The 26,987-nt window shown below is 38.1% G+C and overlaps 1 protein-coding gene across 2 annotated transcripts in view; it reads right to left on the bottom strand.

The window, feature by feature from the left end:
• The window catches only part of APPL1 (adaptor protein, phosphotyrosine interacting with PH domain and leucine zipper 1), a 36,765-nt gene extending 11,254 nt beyond the window's left edge, over positions 1-25,511 (bottom strand). Inside the window, exons 1-13 of one of the 2 annotated variants that reach the window (XM_004419846.3) lie at positions 25,348-25,511; positions 19,089-19,187; positions 17,771-17,830; positions 17,175-17,246; positions 14,136-14,223; positions 12,611-12,652; positions 12,014-12,072; positions 7,372-7,518; positions 6,381-6,463; positions 5,480-5,638; positions 4,178-4,366; positions 2,086-2,128; positions 737-793 (exon numbers count right to left, since the gene is read on the bottom strand). In XM_004419846.3, the coding sequence (XP_004419903.2) occupies positions 737-793; positions 2,086-2,128; positions 4,178-4,366; positions 5,480-5,638; positions 6,381-6,463; positions 7,372-7,518; positions 12,014-12,072; positions 12,611-12,652; positions 14,136-14,223; positions 17,175-17,246; positions 17,771-17,830; positions 19,089-19,187; positions 25,348-25,401 (1,152 nt within the window). In that variant the 5' untranslated portion in view covers positions 25,402-25,511. The remainder of the gene's footprint in view (positions 1-736; positions 794-2,085; positions 2,129-4,177; positions 4,367-5,479; positions 5,639-6,380; positions 6,464-7,371; positions 7,519-12,013; positions 12,073-12,610; positions 12,653-14,135; positions 14,224-17,174; positions 17,247-17,770; positions 17,831-19,088; positions 19,188-25,347) is intronic. The other variant, XM_087431208.1, reaches the window with a different exon arrangement.
• Positions 25,512-26,987: the final 1,476 nt, after the last annotated feature.

Here is a 26,987-nt window from a genome sequence, read left to right as displayed (position 1 = left end):
TACTCAAAGCACAATTGGCAAAATTAAGAGTTCAGGCCACCTCACCCCAGACCTACTGAATCATAATATGCATTTTAAGAAGATCCCCAGGTTATTTGTATGCACATTTCAGTTTTCTATTATCTCCAACAAGAACCTTCAACTCCAAGTACACTACTAGTTTCATAAACATACTATTTCTGCATTTCTACTTTTGTTTTTATTCTCTTATCTGCAATGTCTTCTCTTTTCCTCAAAACATGGACAAATCCTACCCGGCTCAGGTTTCCACCATCTCCACAGAGTTTCCTCTAAAACTAAAGTCCAGACTGATCTTAATGTTCTCAAGTCTTAAGCTTTCAGTTATTGCCATACGCTTTCAATTACATACTATTTTATATGAAATGTTACTTAAAGTGTTAGCTTTGTCTTCCCATATACATAGGGTTCTGGAGGGCAAAAGCCATGGCTTATTTTTCTTGTGTATTCCCCTTCTCCAGGGTGCTCAACACAGCACTAAACACAAGGTCGATGCCCAGTAAATATTTGTTGGTTGACTGATTTCAGTACCTTTTGAAATAATTCATTGTTCTAAGAAGACCAGATATTCATTACATACATGATACATTAAAGCTACCCATTCAAGGGCAAATTAAAAGATTACAGAACTTGAGAAATTATGACTTAATAAAAGCCGCATAAACCACAGAATTATTCAATTTTGCTAGATCTGGATACTATAAAATAAAAATATTACCTCTGGATTTTCACTTAAATATATTTGTTTAGATATGTTGTTTATTGTGCAGATCCACTGCAAGAGAAAAAAACAGAAAAATATGGTTAATATTTTTTTCTACAATGCTTCTCTTCTAAAAGAGAATGTTCAATATTTAACTGAAATAGAAGTTTCACTAGAAGTAACACATAATCTTTCTTATAAGATAAATACCCTCCTATATACATAAGCATATATATGTATAATATTTGAGGGTACAGTATAACAGAACATTGAACAGGTTTATTATTTTTAAATCTCAAATTTATTTCATACAAGGAAATAAAAAACATAGCAATCATGTTAAATTATAATTTGTCTTTATCATTTTATATCACTTCCCCCCATAATCCCCATCAAACAAGACAGTCTAGACTCAGATATGATGATTGACTCCAATGCAAAAAAGTTAACAGCTAAATACGTTCCTGGAGAATATATTTCATATACTTCCCTTCTTTCAGGTTCATAAATAATTAACATAGAAAATGCTCTCTGCTCCACATCTGCTTCACTCTCAAGGATTCCAGTGCCTGATGAGCCTCACTAAACTCAACTAATATTCTGTTTGATAAACCCTGCAGAGAGCAGACATTTGTCTGTGTTCCTCAGCGACCAAAAGCAAGTTTTAATACCTACTCTTCTCTATGAGAAGTAAATAAAGGTAGATCTCTACATAACTTTTAACATTGTCTTTTACCAAGACAATTATAATACCAGATAAAATGTCTCAAAATCAACCTATAGTACGTTTTCATTGAAGACTATTTCTCAAGACAAAGTTTTTGAAGCGTCCATCCTTGGTAGTAACTTACCTTCCATATTTGGTGTACTAGAAGTAAAAATGGAACCAAATACAAAAGACTCGTGAGGAAGAAGAGACTCTCCCAAATTTTTGTTTTTCTGTCTTTCATTTCCCCAAGGTTTTAAGCTTGAGTTGCTTCCTACAGTGCTACATCTGCTGCCACTATGTTCTTAATGCAACAAATACTGTCTCAGAGGGTTGGCGAGAGAAGGGAATAAATTAAACTGTCACCTCATGATACTAACAGCCTGCCAGAAAGCAACAGTCACAAGGTTATTTCTGAATCTGAGCCTTTAAAAAGACAGCAAAGAGATAATCTCTAAGGTCTCTCCTTAAAAGTCCTGCTATAAAATTTTGTGTGAAACTTAAGAATGTTGCTTAAGGACAATAGACTTGTATGAAAAAAAACTTTTTAATTAACTAGAATTTTTCAAATTTCTATGATGAACACATTAATATGTGTTTTGTCATCAGAAAAATATCTGAAGATGTTGCCAAAGAAATTAACTAGATAAAATTTTACCTCTTCATGGTCTTTTTTACTCTCTGCTTGCAAAATTGAAGATCTGAAAAAAAAGAAAAAAAATTTGACCCTCAACATTTTTTTAAAGTACTTTCAACATGATCTGAGAAAATTTTTTATCTTTGAAGATACATATAAAACCAATCAGTTCAAAAAACAAACCCCAAAACATACAACCAACCAGTATCTTCAGAAAAGGAGACCACCAAAGAGGCATCAGGACTCAGATTTTAACAATTCTTGACCTTGGCTATCTATGGTAAGATGTACCAAAAAAGAAACAGGTGCTGCTTTTCAGAAGACAGCCTGTAACAGAGGTACATCGCAACAAAGACAGTACAATTTTTGACACTTATTATATATATTTCAAATATAAATCAGTGATCCTAATAGAAAACACTAATTTTCCTTTATTATTGATTATTCTCCTTGAATATAATTAAACAAAAATTTCCAATATATTAATCACTAACATGGGGATATTTAGCTTTTCTATAGACGTTAGTATATAAGAGTTATAAGTTATATAAGAGTTAGTACTTAATTAAGAGTTAGAGAAAAAATAATTTTTACTAATTTTGAATCACACCAGGAACGTGTAATGGGAAATCATGTTAAGCATTAGCAAAACACTGAAAATACAAAAATGTAATTACTTGTGGTAACATATTAACAATATGGTAATTCTGACATATGAACATAGAGATTCCCAACATCTAGCATGATAACTGACACACAGTAATTGGCATTCATTATATGTTTATGGAAGGAATATGAAATTAACCGTTTTGCTAAAAGACAGTGAGCCAGCCATAACATCTTAATGTACATAAATAGAGGGGGAAACTGACTTTCCAGGAACCCAGGAGCTGCTCCTGAACAATAAGAAAAATCAAAAATAATATTTTAAGGGGCTGGCCCAGTGGCACAAGCAGTTAAGTGCGTGCACTCCACTGCGGCGGCCCAGGGCTTGCAGGTTCGGATCCCGGGTGCACACGGATGCACCACTTGTCAAGCCATGCTGCGGTGGCGTCTCATATAAAGTGGAGGAAGATAGGGACGAATGTTAGCCCAGGGCCAGTCTTCCTCAGCAAAAAAAAAAAAAAAAAAAAAGAGGAGGATTGGCAGATGTTAGCTCAGGGCTGATCTTCCTCACACACACAAAAATAATAATATTTTAATTAAGTAGGAAAAAATTGCAGATAACTTAAACGTCTATCATTAGGAAAATTTTTAAACATTACAGTGTACATCCTCAAGTGGATTATAATGTAGCCATTATGAAATGTTTTTAATAAATGGATGCAGATCCAAATTACATATACAGTATTTCCTCAACTATTTAAAAATGTATTTAGAATAAAAACTGTAAGACAACAGACCAAAAATTAATTGTTGCTTCTGTTTAGTGAGACTATAGCTTTTTTTCATACTCCTTTCTGTATTCTTCTGTGCTTTTCAAAAATTTATTCTAAAGGCTACTCTATGAATTCTCATTTAATGCAAAGGTAACAGAAGTTTTAAAAACGGCCTATAAACATTAATGGACTAAATAATTAATCAGAAATGTGATTAATATTTAAAAATAACATTACTGTGAGCAACTACTACATGCTAGGTACATTACATATGTTAGCTTTCTATTCTTCATTAACAATTTATGAAGTAGGTATGATGGGCCCCCTTCCCCCCATTTTACATGTAGAAAAATGGAGCTCAGAGAGGTTATGTAACTTGTCTAAGACCACACAGTAAGTAGTGGTTCCAGAATTTCAACTTTCTGATCCCAAGGTTGGGACTTTTTCCACTAACTTGTGCTGCCTTCCCCATACCACCCAGGATTTTCAGTGACTAGTCTCTTAACACGAAACCACAGGTCTTTACCATGACCTTGCTTTGACAACCTCAAAATATTAAGACATCATTTAACCAAGTCAGAAAGGAAAATTCAACTCATTTCTACAAGATTAAAAAGAAAATTTTCTTAATACATAACATAAATATTTATGAAATGTCTCAATGAAAAGGAATTATCCTACATTTCAGTAGTTTAAAATGTTACAGATTATTAATAGTAAGAAAAAATACTAACTTTTTTCCATCAAAAGAGGTGATCTGAAAACAGTATCGCCTGTCTTCACAGTCCACAGCCATCACTGAACAGTTGTCTATGTCCATGGCCAAGCCTCCCGCGACGTCCCCACGGGCCTGACTCATTAAGTTTCCACCCTGCGTGAAGTAAAACTGTCTGTCCCAGGTAGATGACACCAAGCCTGTTTTACTAAACGAAGAAAGTACATTCACTGTTAAATAACAACATACCTGAAATTTCATCATAAGCCAGACATAAAATAAAGTACATCACAAAGAACCAGCTTGCAAAAAGGCACCAAGGTGCCTAGAAAATATAAATATCAATTTTTCAGTCTCTAAAATAAATTCATGTATGCTGATCCACTTGTGTGCGTGTGTGTGTGTGTGTGTGTGTGTGTGTATACAAAACAAGGCTGGAAATATCAAATTGCAGCTGTTATAATGATGCTCCATTTTTATATAATTCAACCTTCAAGGGAATAAATTCAAAACAAAAGAATTTATTTTACTCCTAGGGTTAACTTGCTTTATCCTACCTTCAGCTAAAAACTAAAATTTGACTTGATGGTATAATTACATATATTGTAAAGTATGATAAGTGATATTTAGTAAATTCACATGTTATGCTAGATTTATTTAAACTCAAATTGGTTTCCTTTTTTTTTTTTTGTGAGGAAGATTGGCCCTGAGCTAACATCCATTGCCAATCTTTGTCTTTTTGCTGAGGAAGATTGTTGCTGAGCTAACACCTGTGCCAATCTTCCTCTATTTTGTATGTGGGACACCACCACAGCATGGCTTGATGAGCGGCAGTGTAGGTCCATGCCCAGGATCCAAACCCATGAACCCTGGGCTGCCGAAGTGGAGTGTGCGAACTTAACCACTACACCACTGGGCTGGCTCTTCCTTTTGTTCTGTTTTTTTTTTTAACTGGACATTTCATTCATTTATTCACCAAATATTTAAGAGCCTACTATGTGGCTGGCACTGTTCTCTGCACTGGGGATATAAGGAGCATCCTCCTGGAGCTGACATTCTTGTGGGGAATCAGACACTCTGGTTTCACTTTTTAAAATAATTCTAAATTATTCAGTAAATATCAAAATAGAATTTTACTTCTGAAAATTATTGATATACCCCATCTGTCAAAAAGTTGACATAAATACTAATACCACTAACTAAAGATTCAACTTTTAGTAAAATCGCAACAATCTGCCAGACAACATCAATTATATATTATATTCACCCATTATTACCTTAGATAATATACAATATATGAAAATAACAACAGTTTTCTTACTTCCTAGCATTAAGGTATCCAGCCTTTCGAGTTAAGTTCCGATTAACAGGAAATTTCGTGGGATCTGGGTCAGGCACATATAAGGGGTCACTGGCTACTTCCAAATCCTCTATTGTCTGCTGCATGGTCTCTACATCACTGTCCATTTCCCTGCGAACACTAACACAGAGAACAGATTACTTACTACCAGCCACAACGGACAAAGGACTCCTTACCAATCACATTTATTGGTATATTTGTTTTGTATAAATTTTCTTAAAGAGAGGAGCAGTGGCATGAGTGCTTACAGTAACATGAACAAGTGAAACAACTTTACATTTTATTTGAAACTTAGATATTCTGGAAACAATACTAAATTCAAAAACTAATGAAGCCACACTGAATGTCTGACTTTGGAGGAATTTTCAAACCGCTCTGTCCTGTGCCTTTAAAACAACAATCATTTTCCTCTCCCTCCATACCTCAGATTGACCACATCACTGCTCAGACTTCTGAACCTGATTAGAACCGCTTTCTCTCTCTCTGTAAGCTTTCATGGCTTGGAAAGCAAGATTTAATTAGTAATCTCCCATCCATCCCCCACAATTCAGATAACTGTGAAAATAATTCACCTATGAATAATTACTATTATGTTTCTGTTATATTCAGACTTAAAACCTAGTTTATAATCAATAAAATACCATCAGATTTGACACTGTTACGAAATTCAGAGTTCAGATTCTATGAAAAAGATGGTGAAAAAAACAAGAAGCATCCATGAGCCATGCAAGAAACACTCTCCTGGCAGGGAAAATAGCCCCTCAGGAAACTAAATGGTAAATATTTTTAGATTATGGCATTTAGCTGTTAACTTTTCACTCGCATTAACTTCATTTTCAATTTTAAGCAAGAAAATACTTACTTCTGTACACTCGTTCCAATATTAGTTAAGAATTCTTCCAGTTGTTCATTGAGGTTTTCAGAACCCATCTTAAAGAAACTTATCTGGGGCAAGAGGGTGTGGGAGTGGGAGGATGAACAACAGAAGCACAGACATAGAAAAAATACTGAAAGTAAATCATACAAACAATCTCCAAGATACATGGTTACACACAAAAAAAAGGATTATTCCAATTTGTGTAAAAATAAGTTGTAGTTTACAAAGACTTCTACTGGGCATGAAGCCACTGAAGAAACTAGACTTAAATTTTACTGTATATTCTTTTATATATTAATACATGCATATGGTAAGTAATTTTTAAAAATTGGAAAATAAATTTTAAATCATTTCAAATAAGTCATATGGATAAACTATCTCATATTTACTACAAAGATAAATAAGTTTTATATCTGAGGAATAACAAGCACTTATAGTCGAAGGAATATTCAAATTTCTTTAAAGGTGATTTTTAGGGGACCACCATCTCGCCTTACATTACCCAAATTTAATTTTCTAGCCTCCTTCCTGATGCACACCTCTTGGGATACTTTGGAGTTCATTTATTATTTTTAACTCAGGAAGTATGAAAGCAACATGAGACAAATTCAAACTTGTCCATCCTCTTTCAGACGTATTATGAAGCAAGAGTGAGTGGCAACTCCAGCAACAGGCATAACTCTAGAGTTCATTTAGCTTTCTGTTCCCTGTCCCCAGCTGTGACGGACAAGGTCTAAACACGAGGTAAGTGATTTCATTTACCCTAATGTATTTGAAATCTTCATTTGCAAGGAAAACCATTCTCCCTAACTTCCTTAAAATAGCACTCAGATGACATTTTTTAAATTACTTTTTAACACAGGCATAAACGAGTATTTTCACTTTAGTTTGCAATATGCTTATACTTAACATAAATATCAAACTTAATATAAAACTTTTAGGACAGTTATAATCCCAAACACAGTACAGTATTCACCTGAGCTTGCATGTACCCAAGTAGAGGTTCTAACAATGCTATTTTCTTTTTGTACTGAAGAGTATTTAATGCACAAAAATAATGCATCATGGTCTGGTGTTGTTTTTTTCTGGAAGTGTAGACATCTTCTATTACTTCATACTTCACCTTAGAGTGAAAAGATTAAAAATACGATTATTCATTTAATTTTCAATTATTTATAGCAGTAGCTGTGGGGAAGAGCCTACCCACGGAAAAAGGCGTATCACCAGCAATTGTGCATAGCTTTCTTATTTTCTGAGATATTAGAAATTCTGCAAAACATTGGATAAGATAGTTTTCCTGTTTTACTACCAACCACTTCATTTTAAAAATGCATATTAGGGCCGGCCCTGTGGCTTAGCGGTTAAGTGCGCGCGCTCCACTGCTGGCGGCCCGGGTTTGGATCCCGGGCGCGCGCCGCTTCTCCGGCCATGCTAAGGCTGCGTCCCACATACAGCAACTAGAAGGATGTGCAGCTATGACATACAACTATCTACTGGGGCTTTGGGGGGAAAAATAAATAAATAAAATCTTTAAAAAAAAAAATAAAAAAAAAAATAAAAATGCATATTAAAAGCAGAATTCTGCATATAACTAAGAATGGTAAGTAAACTTAGTTAACTTAAACAATAACTAAACTAAGCATGGCAGAGAAAGTCTACCACATGGAGGAAAGGCAGACAATTGTTTGGTATTAGCTTAGACATTAGTCTTTGACCTTGGTCAGTTCACAGCACACCACTCTCTCCTCCTGGTTTTCCCCCTACTGCTCCTCCTCTCTTGTACTTGCTTGCTTTCCTTCACCAACACTTAAAATTTGTGTGCTCAGGGCCGGCCCCGTGAAATAGCAGTTAAGCGCGCACGCTCCACTGCTGGCAGCCCGGGTTCGGATCCCAGGTGCGCACCGACGCACTGCTTGTCAGGCCATGCTGTGGCGGCATCCCACATAAAGTGGAGGAAGATGGGCATGGATGTTAGCTCAGCGCTCATCTTCCTCACACACACACACAAAAAATTTGTGTGTTCCCTTGAATTCTTCTATTCAAATATTTATTCAGCACCTGTTATGTAATATGCACTAGGCTCTTCTCTCTTACCGCTTTCCTTAGATTACCAAATCAAGTACTAAGAATATTCCAAGACACCAATGACCCCCAAATTTTCATTTCCTGCCCCTCACTCTCCCAAGTGTCAGAGCAAGCACATCTCCAGCTGGGCTTTGTGTGTGTGTGTGTGTGTGTGTGTGTGTGTGTGAATGTGCTAGAAATGTACAAAGTATCTTCCCCACAAAACCTGCTCCTTGGGGCCAGCCCCATGGCGTAGTAGTTAAGTTCGGTGCACTCTGCTTCAGCGGCCCAGGTTCACGGATTCGGATCCTGGGCACGGACCTACACCACTCATCAAGCCATGCTATGGCAGCGACCCACAATACAAAATAGAGGAAGACTGGCACAGATGTTAACTCAGGGCTAATCTTCCTCAAGCAAAAAAAGAGAAAGATTGGCAACAGATGTTAGCTCAGGGCAAATCTTCCTCAGCAAAACAAACAAACAAACCTGCTCCTATACTTTGCTTCTTAGCTCTCAATTATTCCAAGATCAATCCTGTCATCTAAGAATTCTAGAACTCATTTCTGATTCCTCCTCCTACTATAAGTCTTGTCAATTCTACTTACGAAACATCTTCCAAAAATATTCCTTCCTCTCCATTTTCAATGTACCACCTTAGCCGAGACTCTCCTAATGTCTTTGCAAACTGTTCGGATACCTCTTCATTGGATTCTCTCTAGTGTTGTCCCCTTCACATTTCCACTAGTATTTTTATTCCGTAACACAATTGCATGACGTTACTCACCTACTTAGAATCCTTTGGTGGCTCCCCACTCCCTCTAACACAAATTTCAAAGTCATTAACATAGTAATCTGGTCCCAAACCACTTCTTGTCATCTCTGCCATACATGCCAAATACATCCTATACTCCAGATACACTGAAATGACTTCTATTTTCATCATCATAATTATTACTAGAATTTAATGGAAACTTGCTAGAAGCCAGGTACTCTGCATTACCTCATTGCATCTTCACAACTACTACATTTTTTTGTTACAGAAATACAGGCTTGAAATTAAGTAACCAGTGTGTGACCTCAGGCAAATAAGCAGCAGAGCTGACATCTGTCCCCAAGCAATCTGACTCCAGAGCCAGTGCTCTTAAGCTTTACACTCTCCGGACTCCACCATGAGCTTACACAAAGGCTGTTCTTCTTCCAGGAATGCCTCTCCCCAGTCCCAACCGGTGACATCCACTTGTCTTCAATGCAAATGTCACCTCCTAAAAGTGTAACCTTTCCCAATTCACCAATCAAAGTTAACTGCTGCCCTCTCTGTGCTCTCCTAGCATTTTGTTAAGACTTCTATTACTGCACTTAACTCAGCGTTAATGCATGCATTCAAAATGCCCATGCAGGGACGAATGGATAAAGAAGCTGTGGTCTACATACACAATGGAATCCTACTCAGCCATAAGAAACGATGAAATCCAGCCATTTGTGACAACATGGATGGACATTGAGGGTATTATGTAAAGTGAAATAAGTCAGAGGGAGAAGGTCAAATACCATATGCTCTCACTCATTAAGTAGCAGATAATAACAACAACAAACAAACACACAGAGACAGAGATTGGACTGGTGGTTACCAGAGGGGAAGGGGGGAGGGAGGAGGGTGAAAGGGGTAATTAGGCACATGTATGTGGTGATGGACTGTAATTAGTATTTGGGTGGTGAACATGAGAACATGATGTAATCCATGCAGAAATAGAAGTACAATGATGTACACCTGAAATATATACAATGTTATAAACCAATGTTACCGCAACAAACAAACAAAACAAAAAATTCATGCATTCACTTCATTCTTGTACTCTGGCATCTAGTCCAGTCACATGCCTTCACACAGGAAGCCTTTGATAAATGTGGATTATCCACTCCTTGAGGGCAGGAGTGAAGCTTGTTCATATTGTTCCCCCATGGTATCTGACATGTAGTAGGTGCTCTATACATTTTTTAAATAAGATGAAATTAGTAAAAGAATGTTTTTAAAAATACCTGGGTATTTATCCAAAGAACTTGAAAACACCAATTTGCAAAGGTACATGCACCCCTGTGTTCATTGCAGCGTTATTCACAATAGCCAAGACTTGGAAGCAACCTAAGTGCCCATCAAGGGACGAATGGATAAAGAAGCTGTGGTATATATACACAATGGAATACTACTCAGCCATAAGAAACGATGAAATCCAGCCATTTGTGACAACATGGATGGACATTGAGGGTATAATGCAAAGTGAAATAAGTCAGAGGGAGAAGGTCAAATACCGTATGATTTCCTTCATTAAGTAGTAGATAATAACAACAATAAACAAACACATAGGGACAGAGAGTGGATTGGTGGTTACCAGAGGGGAAGGGGGGAGGGAGGAGGGTGAAAGGGATAATTCGGCACATGTGTGTGGTGATGGGTTGTAATTAGTATTTTGGTGATGAACATGATGTAGTCCATGCAGAAATAGAAGTACAATGATGTACACCTGAAATTTTTACGTTATAAACCAATGTTACTGCAATAAACAAAAAATTAAAAAAAAAAAAAAATACCTGGAACAGCCAGAGGCAATGTAAAATATACCAAAATTCATACCTAGAGCCTTTACCTTCTTCTCTAAGGCAAAGTAACAAAGTAATGTAAGTCTAAAAAGGTATGTAATTTATCAATATTTGCACCAACAAGTAATTAGTGAACAAAAATTAGAAACGGAAAGCAGTACTGAACTTTGTGTGAGAAACATTCCCTTTATTGTGTCACAGTAGCTGTTGCACAGTAAATCCTACTCAATCATGGATTCCCACAAGTGGTCACTGTGTGCCTACTAGCAGCTGCAGCCAAGGCTGCAGACACCAATGTCTAGGCACAGAGATGACCTCCCTCACAAACATCTAGTAGAGGTCTACTCATCAAGCCCTGAGGATTAGGCGCTGAGAGAGAAATGATCTTAAGGAGCATCCAGATGAATTTGTTAATATTCTGCTCTTTGTTCTTTACTCAAATGCATTTATCCTCAAATATAGTGTAATATTTCTGGATTTCACTCCTTGAAGAAGTATCAAAAAACATATGTACATATTCTCTGTAAATGAGGAGGTCCTCATAACAGAATTTCATTGAAGTATGTATGTAACAATTCAACTTTTTATCTACTGTATCAGAAGACACTTGTGAATACATATATGGTCAAATAAAAACACAACAAATGCAATGTTAAGCAAATACAAAGCAAAAGGAGGCAATGTTACATACTGGGCATCAACTACATTTTTGGAATAGTTATGTTTACTTATAAAATTCTGTCAGCAGAAAAATATTTTGCTTAAAGAGACAATTATTAATTTTCTGATAATTAACAATTATCAGAAAGGCTTTGAAACTAGAAAGAAATACTAACTAATGGCAATATAGCAAAATACGCAAAGTAACTGCTGGCTACTGTTTTAACAGGAAAAACTACACCGCCCAATGAAATAGTTGTTAATTGTGATACTGAAGGAGTAAGTATGTATCGCACCTTGTCATTTTCTCTTTTTTTTGATAATCGGCTGTATCTGTTAATTGCAGCATCATGATCTGGAAAACAGAAATGACTTTTAACAACAATACAAGAGTACTTTGCAAAATTTATAAATGCTTTGAATGGTCTTCACATGTACATCTCTCAACAAATGTACTAAAGCAAGATAAGAATTCACCCAAATGTCCCCACAGCCAAATTTCCCCTAAAAATTATTAAATTGGTAAAAACATTTAATTCAAAGGAAACTGTGATACACTAAAAATCTTTTAAAGTATTTTTTAGTACAAAAACAGAAAATGTTCATTAAAGAAAATTTGGAATATATAGGAAAACAAGGAAGAGAAAGAAAATATTATACCACTTCCTTAAGTATTATGAAGATAGCAAACCACAAGATTTGATTTAATTTCCTTGTAAATTTTTCTTGTAGCAGAAACAGTGCAACTTAAATAACATTCATTTAAATAATGTTCACAAACTTTTACTTAGGTTCATTTTTTTCAATTATTACATAGAATCTGGCCACAGATTTGCGTTGGTAAAGAAATACATCATTACAAGAAATAACTGTGTAAAGTATTCAGAGCTTACCATTACTAGCAATCTGAAACACTTCCTTTAACGTCAATATTTCTGGAAAAGTTTAAGAATAATTTCAGCTTAGCATATTTATGAAATATCTTAAATTTTGTTTAGAAAACAGTAACTGCCATTTAACTATAATTAAAACTCCAAATAATATTTCATACTTCAACATTCAAAGTGACAAAGTTATTCTGTGTTTCAGCTAGTCTATGGAACATTTACTATCACTAGCAACAGTGACGCCACAAGAAAATCTACTTGCCACAAATTAGTGATATGACACAAAAACAAATTTTAAAACCACTGCACATTCTAAGATATGCAAATATCTGACTTAGTACCAGAATCCAACTTATTAATTCATTGTTTGATATTAACTATTAAAGTTCAAATGCTGAATGAGAAACAAAGAACATTATAAGATTGTGACATTTAGTCAATCTAAGGATTGAGAAAAGAGATCTTGTTTCTTGACCTTAGAAACAATCATTCTTGAGGATCACAACCACAAATATTAACTCCATCTCTAAAATACACTAGTCTTGATTCCAAATAAAATTTAAAGACTTTACCATCCACTGATACATTAGTTCAATGTTTTTATTCTACAGATTTTGTAAATAAGTCTGTATGACTGTCTGAGATTGTAAATTAGAAGAAAGCAAAGCCAATTCTATAAAACTCATTTTATGACCTAACAATCCTAAATGGGAAAAAAATAAAACACCATCAACTATTAAGGGGTTGCTAGATGTGCCAGCACCCCTACCTCCCACCACTCCAGCCCATAAACACAGCTGCATCTCCTGTGCCACTGTCCCAGTTCAGGCCTTGGTCATACCTCACTGGACTCTCACAACTTCCTACTCCATTCTCCTAGACGTCAAACCACTCTATTCCACCCTCCAGAAACAAAGGCATTGTGTCTCTCTACTTCTTAAAGACTTCCACTGGCTTCTCTTTGCTTATAAACTCAAGTCCAACATCTTTAGCATGATCTAGTCCCAACTAATCTATTTCTAGATTTGTCTCCTCCCACACCCCAAGACATCCAACATTGCCGCCACACTGAATTTCCTGTCATTCTCAAAGCAAGCCATGTATTTCTACAATTCATACTTTTGTGCTTTCTATTCCCTCTAATAGGACAATGACTCTCTTCTCCTATCGAATTCTTCTTCATTGTTCAATCCTCAGGTCACATCCTTGGTGAAGACTTTCTGACACCACCATTTAAGCCCCCACAGCACCTTGTTTATTCCCTAATTATAAAAGACAGAATATCATAATTATCTGTTTACCCATCTCCTTCTCTAGGCTTTCTCGAGGGAAGTGACATCTTATACATATTAGTATTCCTCAGTATCTAGTTTAACATCTAGCAGTAGCTCTTGTAAACGTTTACTGACTAATTAAAGTGAAAGTGGCACAAATTGTAGTCAGAAATGGTTAAGGTATAGAGTAATACGCATTTTACAAGCAATGATCTTCTGATAGCTAATGAAAGTAAATATCAGCTTGACTTCAATACCTTTCAGATCTCTTTCTTTAAACTGGGTAATGGGGAACATCATGGCATCAGCAAGCTGCGTTGAAAGTACCGCATGACAAGAGCTAAGCTAGTAAAAGAAAGACCAAAAAGGCCACATAACTAACTGTACAGAGACATTTAACCAGTGTTGTGTAAATTAAACAAAATCTAGTAAAATGGTGTTGATAGATTTTACATAAGAGAATACTAAAAATTATGTAATATGGTAAAAACTATTATACAGTCAAAAAAATTGCATTTAAAACTCATAGAAAACACAGGATAACCTTGGATTTGGCAATGGTTTCTTAGATATGACACCAAAAGCACATGCAACAAAAGAAATTATTAATTGGACTTCATCAAAATTAAAAACTTTTAAGCATCAAAGGACACCATCAAAAAAGTAAAAAACCCACAAAATGGGAGAAAATATTTACCAATCACATATCTGATAAGGGACTTGTATCTAGAACAAAGAACTCTTAAACTTAGTAACAAAAAACAAACAACCCAATTAAAAAATGGGCAAAGGTCTGAATAGACACTTCTTCAAAGATATATAAATGGCCAATAAGCACAGACAAGATGTTCAACATAATTAACCATCAGGAAAATGCACATCAAAACTATAATGAGATACCACTTCACACCCACTTAGATGGCTATAGTAAAAAATAAATAAATAAAAATAACAAGTGTTGGGGGCCGGCCCGGTGGCATAGTGGTTAAGTTCCACGCACTCTACTTTGGCAGCCCAGGTTCAAGGGTTTGGACCCTGGGTGCAGACGTACACCACTCATCATGCCATACTGTGGCAGCGGCCCAGATACAAAATAGAGGGGAGATTGGCACAGAGGTTAGGTCAGGGTCAAGCTTCCTCAAGCAAAAAGAGGAAGACTGGCAATAGACATTTAGCTCAGGGCCAATATCCTTCACCACAAAAAAAAAAAAATAATTAAAAATAAATAAAAAATAACAAGTGCTGGGCTGGCCTGGTGGTGTAGTGGTTAAGTTCAGCGCGCTCCACTTCAGCAGCCCGGGGTTCACGGGTTTGGATCCCGGGTGCAGACCTACACCACTCATCAAGCCATGCTGTGGCAGGGGTCCCTCATACAAAATAGAGGGAGAGGGGCACAGATGTTAGCTCAGGGCTAATCTTCCTCAAGCAAAAAAGAGGAAGATTGGCAACAGGTACTAGCTCAGGGCCAATCTTCCTCACCAAAAAAAAAAATAAGAATAATAATAACAAGTGTTGGTGAGGATGTGGAGAAATTGGAAGCCTCCTACATTACTAGTGAAAATGTAATACTGTGCAGGAGATTTTAGATTTGAGGAACAGTTTGGCAGTTCCTCAAAAAGTTAAACATAAAATTACCATATAACCCGGCAACCCCAATCCTGGGTATATATGCAAAAGAACTGAAAGCTGGTGTTCAAAAAAAAAAACTTGTACGTGAATATTCACAGCAGCACTACTCGCACTAGCCAAAAGATAGAAAACAACCCAAATGTCCATCAACTGATGAACAGATAATTTTATTCAGCCAAAAAATGGAATGAAATTCCAATACATGCTACAACATAGATGAACCTTGAAAAGACTATGCTAAGTGAAAGAAGACAGACACAAAAATCCACAAATTGTATGAGTCTATTTATATGAAATATCCAAAACAGGTAAATCCATAAGGACAGAAAGCAGATTTGTGGTTGCCAGGAGCTGAGGGAATGGGGGAGTGGGGAGTGCCTGTTTATGGGCACAGGGTTTCCTTTGGGAGGATGATGAAAATGTTCTGGAACATCAGTGGTGATGGGTGCACAACACTGGCAATGTACTAAATGTCACTAGTGGTAAATTTTATGTTATATATATTTTACCACAATAAAAAAAAATTCTATTTCCTACAAATATTTCTTTATATTGATCCCCTGGGACAATATTTTGCTATAATGAGTTATTAAAATATATCAAAAAATTACTTTTCCAGTTAACAGACTAGAAAAGATAGAACTATCTAATGGTTCATGTGAAAAGAAGAGCTTTCATTGCACTAGTAGAGAAAAGTTATGGACTATCCAAACATCTCTCACCACCTTTCTTCCTCCTAGCTTCTAAATCTTTTTTTAATGATTTGTTCTGATGACTGGTTAGAGAAATTAAGGGTTGATACCGGCTGTTTGGGATGGAAGGACAATGAACGGAATGGTAAAATGTTGCAAAAGAGAGAAACCCTAAAGAGCCTAGCTATAATTCACAGCCTAACTCTTGTCTCCCTGCCTACATCAAATAATACAATGAAAGACTGAATGAACACTACATGGACTGGGAGGAGAGAAAGCACATCTATATGTTCATTCCCTGAAAAAAATTTGTTTTAATCAGACAAATAAAGTATTGTTTTTACAAGACAGCCACCAACATGTGGAAATAAGGTCCTTCTTTAAATAGTAATCTTGGGCCGGCCCCGTGGCTTGGCGGTTAAATGCGCGCACTGTGCTGCCGGCGGCCCGGGTTCGGATCCTGGGTGCGCACCAACGCACCGCTCCTCTGGCCATGCTGGGGCTGCGTCCCACATACGGCAACTAGAAGGATGTGCAGCTATGACAGACAACTATCTGCTGGGGCTTTGGGGGAAAAATAAATAAATAAAAAATCTTTAAATAGTAATCTTTTTTTTTTTTGTGAGGAGATCAGCCCTGTGCTAACATCTGCCAATCCTCCTCTTTTTTGCTGAGAAAGACTGTCCCTGGGCTAACATCCGTGCCCATCTTCCTCCACTTTATATGGGACGCTGCCACAGCATGGCCTGCCAAGCAGTGTGTCAGTGTGCGCCCGGGATCCGAACCGGTAAACCGCGAGCCGCCACAGCGGAGCGCACGCACTTAACCACTTGCGCCACCGGGCTGGCCCCCAATAATCTTTTATAATAGAGATTTACTCATATAATTATAATAAAAGTTCCCAATAAAAGCTAAACAACTTGAGTAACTGAATTATAAGACCATCAATTCAAGCAAAATAAAATAAGCACTTACCTCATCTATAACTTTTGAAAACTGTTGCAAAGTAGAGCTCATAACTTCATCATCACCCCCCAGCGGAAAACGCTGAAAAGTGAGAAACAGAGGTGAGGTAAAGGTCCAATGCTGTATGTCTTTTGTGAATAACACTTTACAATTTACATTTTTAAATAACTTCAGAAAACTTCTAAAATTTTGAATAAGTTCTACAAATGTCATTTTAATAACACAGTATAATTCATATAATGAATAAACATTAATTAAAATATTTGCTAAGCAACCAATTAACAAGGTATATAGGAATGCACACGATACTAGGCGTTCAAAGATTTGCTGTTCAGCTCCAGTCCCTCCAATAAGCAGCTGTGTAACCTTGAGCAAGCCTCAGTTTCTTCATTTGTAAAGAGACGTAAATTAGATAACCTCTGTAACTAACATTAAATCATTAAAATTAGATATGAGTGCTATAGTGGAATTTCAATGGCATATCAAAATTACCTTCTCTGAATTCAAAAAGCTTAGGTTTCTTGATGAGAAATTCTATTTATCTATACAACTGCTGTATCACTGCATATTTTAAATTATGCTTTTAAAACTTTCATATACAATACCTGTTTTTCATATTCTTTTAAAAGTTTTGAAGTCAGGTGTGTTGCTGCACTTAATTCATTCTATGGGAAAAGATCAGCATTCAAATTAACACAATATTACTGATTAAGAAAAAAGTTTTAGTTGAAGATAGCTATACCACTTTTACTTATCACTTAACATAAATACTGTACAACATTTATGAGTTGACGGGTTTTAGACCCTCATTAAATACCTGGAAAGGGAACTACCATTAAAGCACTTTAAAGGGAAACTCAAACCATGAAATATATACCATCAAGGAATTCAGCAGTGTTTCAAGTGTGTGCCTTTCTTAGCTAATAAAAACTAAGCATTAAATTTTGTTAAAGCTTTAAAGCTAGAAGTAAACTGAACATAATCTTAGCAAAATCTTGAGATTCTACATTGATGACTGATTATCTCTCTCTTTAGATACCAGACCATGATAAGCATTTAATAACATACAACTAAAAGGTGGGCAACTTAGTCATATAATATAGCAAAAGCCATTTAAGGAAATACTTTTTTAAAGTTTATTTTTGGTGATAAATAAAATGACAAAAATAAAATTTCTTTTACATATTAATCTCTGTGGTCAGAAACCAAATCTTGAGAGATCTATCACAAGGAAAAAAATAAACAACTATTACAGCAACTTTTAAGTACATAATGAAACTGTGAGTCCAAAAAGGAGAGAAAATGAGAAGGGGAAAAAAAAAAAAATAAAACTTGTACACTTAATTAACCCCAAAGAAAGTTTATCACAGAACTCAGGTTGCTATTAAGGCTTATAATTAAGTTACATAAACACAGCCTCAAATCTTTATGCCTATTCAACAATCTAGTCATATCCTTCTTAAACTCATCTCCCTGTAGCCCAAAGCTACATCTAATTCTTATTACCTTCTTCTAACTAGATAGAGGTACATTACTTTCAAATCCTCTACTCAAAAAGAAGTATTCCATTAAGATTAAAAGCATGATTAGGAAACATACTGGTGACAATATGGGTTTTCAGTCAAATCCCAGGCAAAGATCAGTCAGTCAGTTGCAATAAGAAACCCTTCACAGTGTTTGGGAGGAATGGGCAGATGCTTCTACCGTCATCACTTCTGTAGTGCTACAAACTGTACACTAGTAATTGAAATGTGCCCTCCGCAATACGAAATACTTAATGTTCTTTCAACCATTCAACAAACATTTATTACTATGAGCCCAGAAGAGGGCTAGGCATCAGTAAACAAAACAGATACTATCTCTGTCCTCATGGGCTTACTGATTCATTTTTAAAAAGCACTGAGTCAGCCTTTAGCTTTTTACCTGTGCATCATAAATCCGACGCATAGCCTGATACAACTGGTTCATATAGTTGGAAATAGCTGTAGCATCTTCTTCAAATACACCCAGTAAAGACCTTGTCTGTATAAAATAAAAGCAATAAGTTTATGTTAACCATTATATAAATCAGACGGAAAAATTTTTTTTTCTAAAGGAAGGAAAAATCCTTGGATATTAATGCTCTAATAAATCTGAGTTTTAATCTATTTTCTCTCTTTTGATACTAATGCCAAGATATTGGGGTTCTTTGTTCTCAATTTCACTTCATTAAAACAGAGGGATTTTCCAACTACATCACATAACCTTTAGAAGGAACAATAAAGGTATACTTTTATGAATTAAAAAGTCTGTAGTTAGGGGCCAGCCCGGTGGGGTAGCGGTTAAGTTCACACACTCCGCTTCGGCGGCCCGGGGTTCGCAGGTTCGGATCCCGGGCGCGCACCGACGCACCACTTGTCAAGCCATGCTGTGGCGGCATCCCATATAAAGGAGAGGAAGATGGGCATGGATGTTAGCCCAGGGCCAGTCTTCCTCAGCAAAAAGAGTAGGATTGGTGACCAATGTTAGCTCAGGGCTGATCTGCCTTGCACACACACAAAAAAAGTCTATAGTTAAACTGAGAACAAATCAACAGAAATGTTCAAGCCTAAATTAAGAGTATTCCATGTATAAATATTTTAAATGTCTTATTTCAGGATAATTTAGTACGATTATTTCTCTTTTTCCATGGTCTCTTCTAGTAGTGCTAAACCCCGCCCATCCTAATCCAAAGTAATACCATCGTACCCTCCCCAACATGGCCCATAAAATGCTAACTAGGTTTTTCTGAGTGCAGAATTGGAGGTTATTTCTTCTTCTTTATACATTTTTATATTGTTAGGCATTTTTTTTTTCCAAAGAGCACGTAAAAATTATCTTCATTTTAAAAGGGAAAAACTTGTCAGTAAGTAAATGTTAAGACTGTCAATAAAAAGGATTAGAGATAAGAAACTCAGCATATCAAGGCAAGGTACGTCTACCTTTTTATATTCCAAAGGCAGGGGAAAAATTAAAGTAACTATTAGATAACTGCAGCTTAAAATCTAAAAGATGACCTTGTATTTTTATTCTACAAATAGCTAATTTATGCCTCAGGCTTAGAAGTTGGTTTTTAAAAATCAACTTATTCCTTAGCTTCCTCTTTTCAGAAGAGGAAGCTAAGTCAATATGGTTAAAAAACCCCCACGAAATCATTATGCCAGTATATGAAGTCCACGTCCTCAGTCCTCTACTTCCCCATCCCCCAGAAATTTAGATCTGACAGCATCTTTTTATTTTTTAGCTCTAGTGCCCCACTCCCATTCCCCAAAGTGTTATTTTAAGATGTAAAAAAAGAAAGCATTAAGAAATCTTGGTAGGCTAGTGCCATTCTTAAGAAAAATCTTCCACTTAGTTTTATTTTTTTTCTAAAACTTATCATTGTAATTCAAGGAATTACACATTTATGCAAAACCTGTAGGGGAATTAAATTAAAAAGGTCTTTTCAGCCCCAAATAGGGTTGAAAGAGGTTCCCTATTTAAAGCTAATATCAAGTTCAACATTGTCTATGACTATTTAAAGTTAGCAGCTTATGGGAGCAGGCCCGGTGGTGCAAGCAGTTAAGTTTGCGTGTTCCGCTTCCGCTGCAGGGCGCTCGCAGGTTTGGATCCCTGGCGTGCACTGCTTGTCAAGCCGTGCTGTGGCGGTGTCCCATATAAAGTAGAGGAAGATGCGCACGGATGTTAGCCCAGGGCCAGTCTTCCTCAGCAAAAAGAGGAGGATTGGCATCAGATGTTAGCTTAGGGCTAATCTTCCTCAAAAAAAATTAAAATAAAATAGAAAGAAAGTTAGCAGCTTACAAAAACACCATCAATATGGTAATTTCATTGAATCTATGATGGCATCCACTGAGAGCTGCACCATTTTTTAATATTACTAAAACAAACAAAACAATACTGGCAATTAAGCTATGATTTAAGGTTGTCATGTCTTGAAATTTTTACTTCATGTTTATGGAAACAGACCTTTAGAAAGAATTTTATATAAAATTCTCATATAAACATAAAAAGGAAAACACCAGCAGCATACATTTAATATTTCTTAATTTTCTAAAATCCCAAAATTTCTTCACAGAGTTCAACTCTTGTGAGTCACTTTTTGACAGAGGAGTCATCAATATCTATGTTTTCTTACCCCATATTATTCTGTGCCATTAGGAGGTGACAAATATTTCTTAGAAGTGCTCTACGGACCGGCCCCGTGGCTTAGCGGTTAAGTGCGCGTGCTCTGCTACTGGTGGCCTGGGTTCGGATCCCAGGCGCGCACCAATGCTTCGCTTCTCCAGCCATGCTGAGGCCGCGTCCCACATACAGCAACTAGAAGGATGTGCAACTATGACATACAACTATCTACTGGGACTTTGGGGGGTGGGGGGAGGAGGAGGATTGGCAATAGATGTTAGCTCAGAGCCAGTCTCCCTCAGCAAAAAATAAAAAAAAAAAGAGGAAGATTAGCACGGATGTTAGCTCAGGGCTGATCTTTCTCACACAAAAAAAAGAAGTACTCTACTTTTGTCCCCAATATTTCCTTCCAAACCATCAATACCCATTCAGCAGGTTTTGATGGTGGCACTCGCTTCATCTCACCAGGTGACAAAGGAATATTTTCAGAGGACAAACGGGATGAGAAACCTTTCAAGTGGTTGTTAAATTGATTTGTTGGCTGAACACTGAGAGGTTGCAATTGGTCAGTTATGCCACTGGGAGAAACAACGAAGTGTGTACATTTGCAGGCGATTATGAGTAAAACATTATCAACTGTAAGGGGCATCTCAATATCAGAGGTGTTAAAATGTGGGAAAAAAAGGACGTCTCATAATCCACGAGTATTTCATTGTATGCCACAGAAAGAAGCCTCCATTTGGGATTGGAGTTTGTCTTCACAGTTCTAGCATGGATGAATCACTGATAAGATATGTATCTACTAGGGCCAGCCCGGTGGTGCAAGCAGTTAAGTGCGTGCGCTCCGCTGCGGGGGCCCGGGGTTCGCAGCTTGGCAAGCCATGCTGTGGCGGCGTCCCATATAAAGTGGAAGAAGGTGGGCACGGATGTTAGCCCAGTGCCAATCTTCCTCAGCAAAAAAAGAGGAGGACTGGCAGATGGTAGCTAAGGGCCGATCTTCCTCAAAAAAAAAGAAGAAAAGATATATCTATCCATAAAATCAACTAGTTTTTAAAGATCATATCTGTTAATAATTAGGACGTTTCATTTTGTTCCTGATTTTCAACACAATATATAAGCATGGACAAGGCATCTATTGTAGTCTTAAAATTTTCTGCCTCAAAAAATGATATGATCTTTTGCAGAATGGTATGGTTTGGGCAAGATAGTTCTAAAGATGTTTATGTTCGATCAGCTGGATTTAGACTTGCAAATTCCCCCCTATTTAATACTAAGTATGTGTGCTGCCTAAGCGAGCACCGTATTTTAATACTCGTTACTGTGGATCAAAACTAAAAAAGGATAACTGTAATTCAAGTTAGTCTTTCATGGCTCCCAGGATCTAACTTTTTTACATAGCAACTGGCAGGCTCCTTTTGATTAGGATCAAAAGATCTAATAGAAACTTATTTACAGGAGATTTAAAAGTTTTCATACTCTTCGTTACTCAACTCTACCCTAGATAAGTAGTCCAAATGAGAACAAAAATTTAGGCCCAAAAGCACTAATCTCAGCCCGATATATAAGAAGCAATACTTGGGAAAAACTCTAAAAGTCCAAGAACAGGACAACTGTTAAGTCACTAAAGGAAACATGCAGCCTTTAAATTTTTTTATTTAGAATTTAATAATATGTGAACATACAGAATGTAATAATATGTGAACATAATGTTAAGTTAAAGCCAAATATAAACTGTTATGCACAATATAATCTCAACTACATTAAAATGCGTAAGAGAAATAAAACACTAGAAAAAAGAAAGCAAACTGTTAACAGAGTTTGCTGCTGGGTGCATGACAGGCAACTGTGTTTTCTTTTCCATATCTTCCAATTTTTCTGAAGCAAACAACTCTGTTTTTATAATCAGGTACAAAAATAAAAACCTTCACTATCTATGACAGCTGAGGTTCAGAGAAGTTGAATGACTTGCCCTAACGTAAAAGGTACTAAGTGGCAGTGAAGACTAAAACCGTTATATCCTGAATCTCAGATCCAGGGCTTTCCATCCTGCTACAGGTTCTCCCTAAGAATTACTTATAAGCGTCCTCCCTTTCTAAATCCCAGTTGTCCCAACTAATTTTCCCAAGTAAATATTACCTAGTTCAAATTTATTACTTCTAGAAATTGAAAGAATATCAAGGGGCCAGCCTGGTAGTGTAGTGGTTAAGTTCGTATGCTCTGCTTTGGCAGCCCACGTTCACCAGTTCGGATCCCAGGCCTGGACCTACACACCACCTATCACACCATGCTGTGGCAGGCATCCCACATACAAAAAGTAGAGAAAGATGGGCATGGATGTTAGCCCAGGGCCAATCTTCCTCAGCAAAAAGAGGAGGACAGGCAACAGATGTTAGCTCAGGGCTAATCTTCCTCACCAAAATTAAAAAAAAAAGAAACAATATCAGTGTGGCTATTTCATTAAAATTACTGTAAAACTGATACTAATATGGCACATGCTTGTAAAAACAAGAGAAAAACTAATGCTCAAGTTGTAAACTAATCATGTGAAAAGTTCAAGAAATTAGTCAAATGAGTCAAGAGATTACATCCTCCTCACAAGTCATGGCTTGGGCACCGTGCCACCCATTCGGAGCTGTGCAGTCTTTATCGACTATAAAAACCAGGCCGGGTAACGGAAGAAAAGCAAGGCAACCTGTTGAGTCTTATATAATAAGAAAGTAAAATGACAGTGCACTTGACCAATACATCCCACAAAATTTTTGCAAAACATGTGAACCAACTATAGCTTATAACTTTGTACTACAGAAATCATTAAGAATTTGAACTGGCTATCCCGGTAGTCAAGATAAGCCAAGATATGGGTTTCTCTTTGTGTCAGTATAGGCTGATAAGAGTACCTTACCAGCAGGCAACTGGTCTGCGAAGATAACTTTCAGCATGAAAAAACAAATCAATTCCACAATCAGAGCCCAATTTCAACTTATCAATTAAAATTGGCATAAAATCCATGGCAGATGTGTCATCCAGAAAAGGGGGATCTAGCCTCTTCCTCCTGTGTTTGGGGGGCCATATTAAACTGTTAAGGCACAGGAAATACGTGCAATTGTAGTTCTAAACGAGAATTTCAGAAAATTTTCTTCATTCTAAGTGGTAGCCAAACGACAACATCGTCTTAAATCGCTTAAACTGTGTAAAACACAGGCTTACGGACGAAGTTTTTCAATGCAAGTCACAGCCCCCACCAACATGTTTTTAACATTGCTGATTTCATTCTTCAGTATTGAAAACATAACAAATTGTTAACGTTTTCCTAGACTGTCTAAAGCTAGAGCAACCACTCTAGCATCATCCCCAACGCACAAAACACAGAATATAGGGCTTTTATTTTGATGAGTTTATTGGGGCAAAGTCTGCAACGAGCTGGAGCCGCGAAGGCGCCGTGCATCACACGCCACGCACAGCTCGAGTGACAGCAGCTGCAGTCACGACCACGACACCGGGCACACTCGGCGGGGAGGCTCCGGGATCCACGACAGGCTTCGCCGATGACACTCCACATGGGCAAATCAACAGCCTTTCAGCATCTCCCGAAGAAAAACTATCCATTTCCTTCCCTAGTTTGTTCAGAAATCGTTAAATAAGTCTACCAGGTTTTTTCTCCGAAGACGGTTTCGGGGAGAAAATTCCAGGATCCGGACTTATTACTTCACATCACGGCGATAAAAACGCACCTTTGGTTAAACACAAGGGAGCGCCGCGCGCGTGCTTGACCGCTGGGCCCACGATCCAAGGCGGCGGCTCGGTCGCAGCCCGCCCACGTCCAGACCCCGCGCGCAGCTCTCCGCCCAGCCGCGCAGGCCCACACGGGCCTCGGGCGGGCGGCCCGGCCTCGGCGGCTCGGGGCGCGGCCGGCGACGGGCGGGGGCACTGCGCGGCGGAGCCCACCTGGGCCGGGGCGGGCACCTGCGGCCGCGGCGGCGACAGGCCTGGAGTGGGCCCGCCCCGTTCCTCCCCCCGCTGCCCGCTGCCGCCTGCACCTCACCTGCGGGCTGTCCTCCAGCGTCTCTTCGATGGGCAGCTTGTCGATCCCCGGCATCGTGGCGGAGGGAGGGCGGCGGCAGGAGATGCGCCTGCCCGCCTGCAGCAGCTGACCCCAGCACGCCCTCTCTCGCAGGCGCTGCCGCCGTCGCCGCCCGCGCCGCCCTAGCCAGGAGCCGAACGGCCCCGCGGGAAATCCCGCCCCTTCAGCCTCCCTGCCCCGCCCTGCGGCGAACCCATTGGTTCGCGGCGACGCCCGTCATCACGGCGGGCTGGGTGGGAGGTTCCTCCGCTGCGCGGCGTTCTGCGGCGAGCGCGGGCCTGGGGGATGGCGGAGGCGGCGCTGCTTGCGCACGGCGAGCGCTTACCCTGCGCGCGCTCTTGGGTGTGAAGCGTACGGGACCGTGTCCTCCACTTGGCGTGTGTTTCCGAAAACCAGAGCCTGGAGTGAGGCCTACACTGGGGAATTTGGGACGGTTTTACTTCTCCCGCAACATTTTTCGTCAGAGACCATGGAAAAAACCCTACTGCTGGCGCCTTTCTTTAGCCTCCTCAAATTATAGCCTTCCCAACCCTGCCCGAAGCGTCCAGTAGCCTCCCCCCAGCAAAATGGTGCCGGCTAACTCAGATGTCTGTGAGGTCCTAAATTATGTCATTTAACAGGATTTTCCGGTAAATTCCTGGACAGTGGACTCGAAATTATTTTTCTAGGCACTTGAATTTCAGCATATTCAGTTAAAAACATGTGACTTTGTTGCCAATTCATCAATTCCTTCCTGGCCTTGGAGGAGTAACACGCAGCAATTCAGACTTCTACATATCTTTGTGTCACAAATGAAAACGTTTTTTAAAAGTCAGGATACTTTGGTTGATTACGTTAGTAACTGATTAGCATTTCTGTTAGGTCAAAACTTTTGAAAGAAGCTTTAAATAGCTTGTTCAGCCTCTAATTTTGCGGTAAAGTGAAGCTCTACTTCTAGAACCTGGTCTGGAATAGAACTGCCTCTTTGTCCGTCTTCCCCAACCTCATGCCCCTCCAGTTTATTTCTCTGTAGAGTTACAAGAAGTTTTTGTCAGTGTACAGAGAAAAATGGCAAAATCACTAGTGTCTTCTAAAAATCTGGTCATTAATCCCACCAATCCATCCCATTTTCATTCAAGAAATATAAGAAATGCTAGGTAAAGATTATTAGTTGCCTGGTTCCACAGGTAGATTGGAACAAATTAAAACACAGTAAGAGGAATGGAAGTTACATATTTTAACCTAAAATACTAAATTTTCCCATGATCTCTTGAAGGAAGGATAAAATCAGGTTTTAAAAGTTTTATGGGGACGACTTGCAGTATAGTTTCACAGAATTATCCTGTTATAAGCTTTAAATAAGAGCTCTCCCCTTAGATTGTTTATCAGCTAGTCACCCTCTAGAAGAGATCTTTGGTTTTTGAAAGGTGGTTTGGAGTCAGTTTTTACATAATGTTACTGGTTCCCAGCTGCTTAGATGTACCCAGCATCTTACAGATCCTAGCAACCCAACTCTGCCCTTTGATATTTCTCTTCTACTCTGTCAGCACAGTGGCATGCAACCTGGCTCTAAAAAAGGAAGACTTTCAAGGTTGGTTGACCTTGTTGGTTGAAGGTTGTGA

This window comes from Ceratotherium simum, chromosome 5 (assembly GCF_057802395.1).
Source record: "Ceratotherium simum simum isolate JZ-2026a chromosome 5, ASM5780239v1, whole genome shotgun sequence".
In the NCBI taxonomy this organism is placed as follows: Eukaryota; Metazoa; Chordata; class Mammalia; order Perissodactyla; family Rhinocerotidae; genus Ceratotherium; species Ceratotherium simum.
The sequence above is the reverse complement of the archived record's forward strand: the minus strand, read 5'-3'. Positions and strand labels throughout refer to the sequence as shown.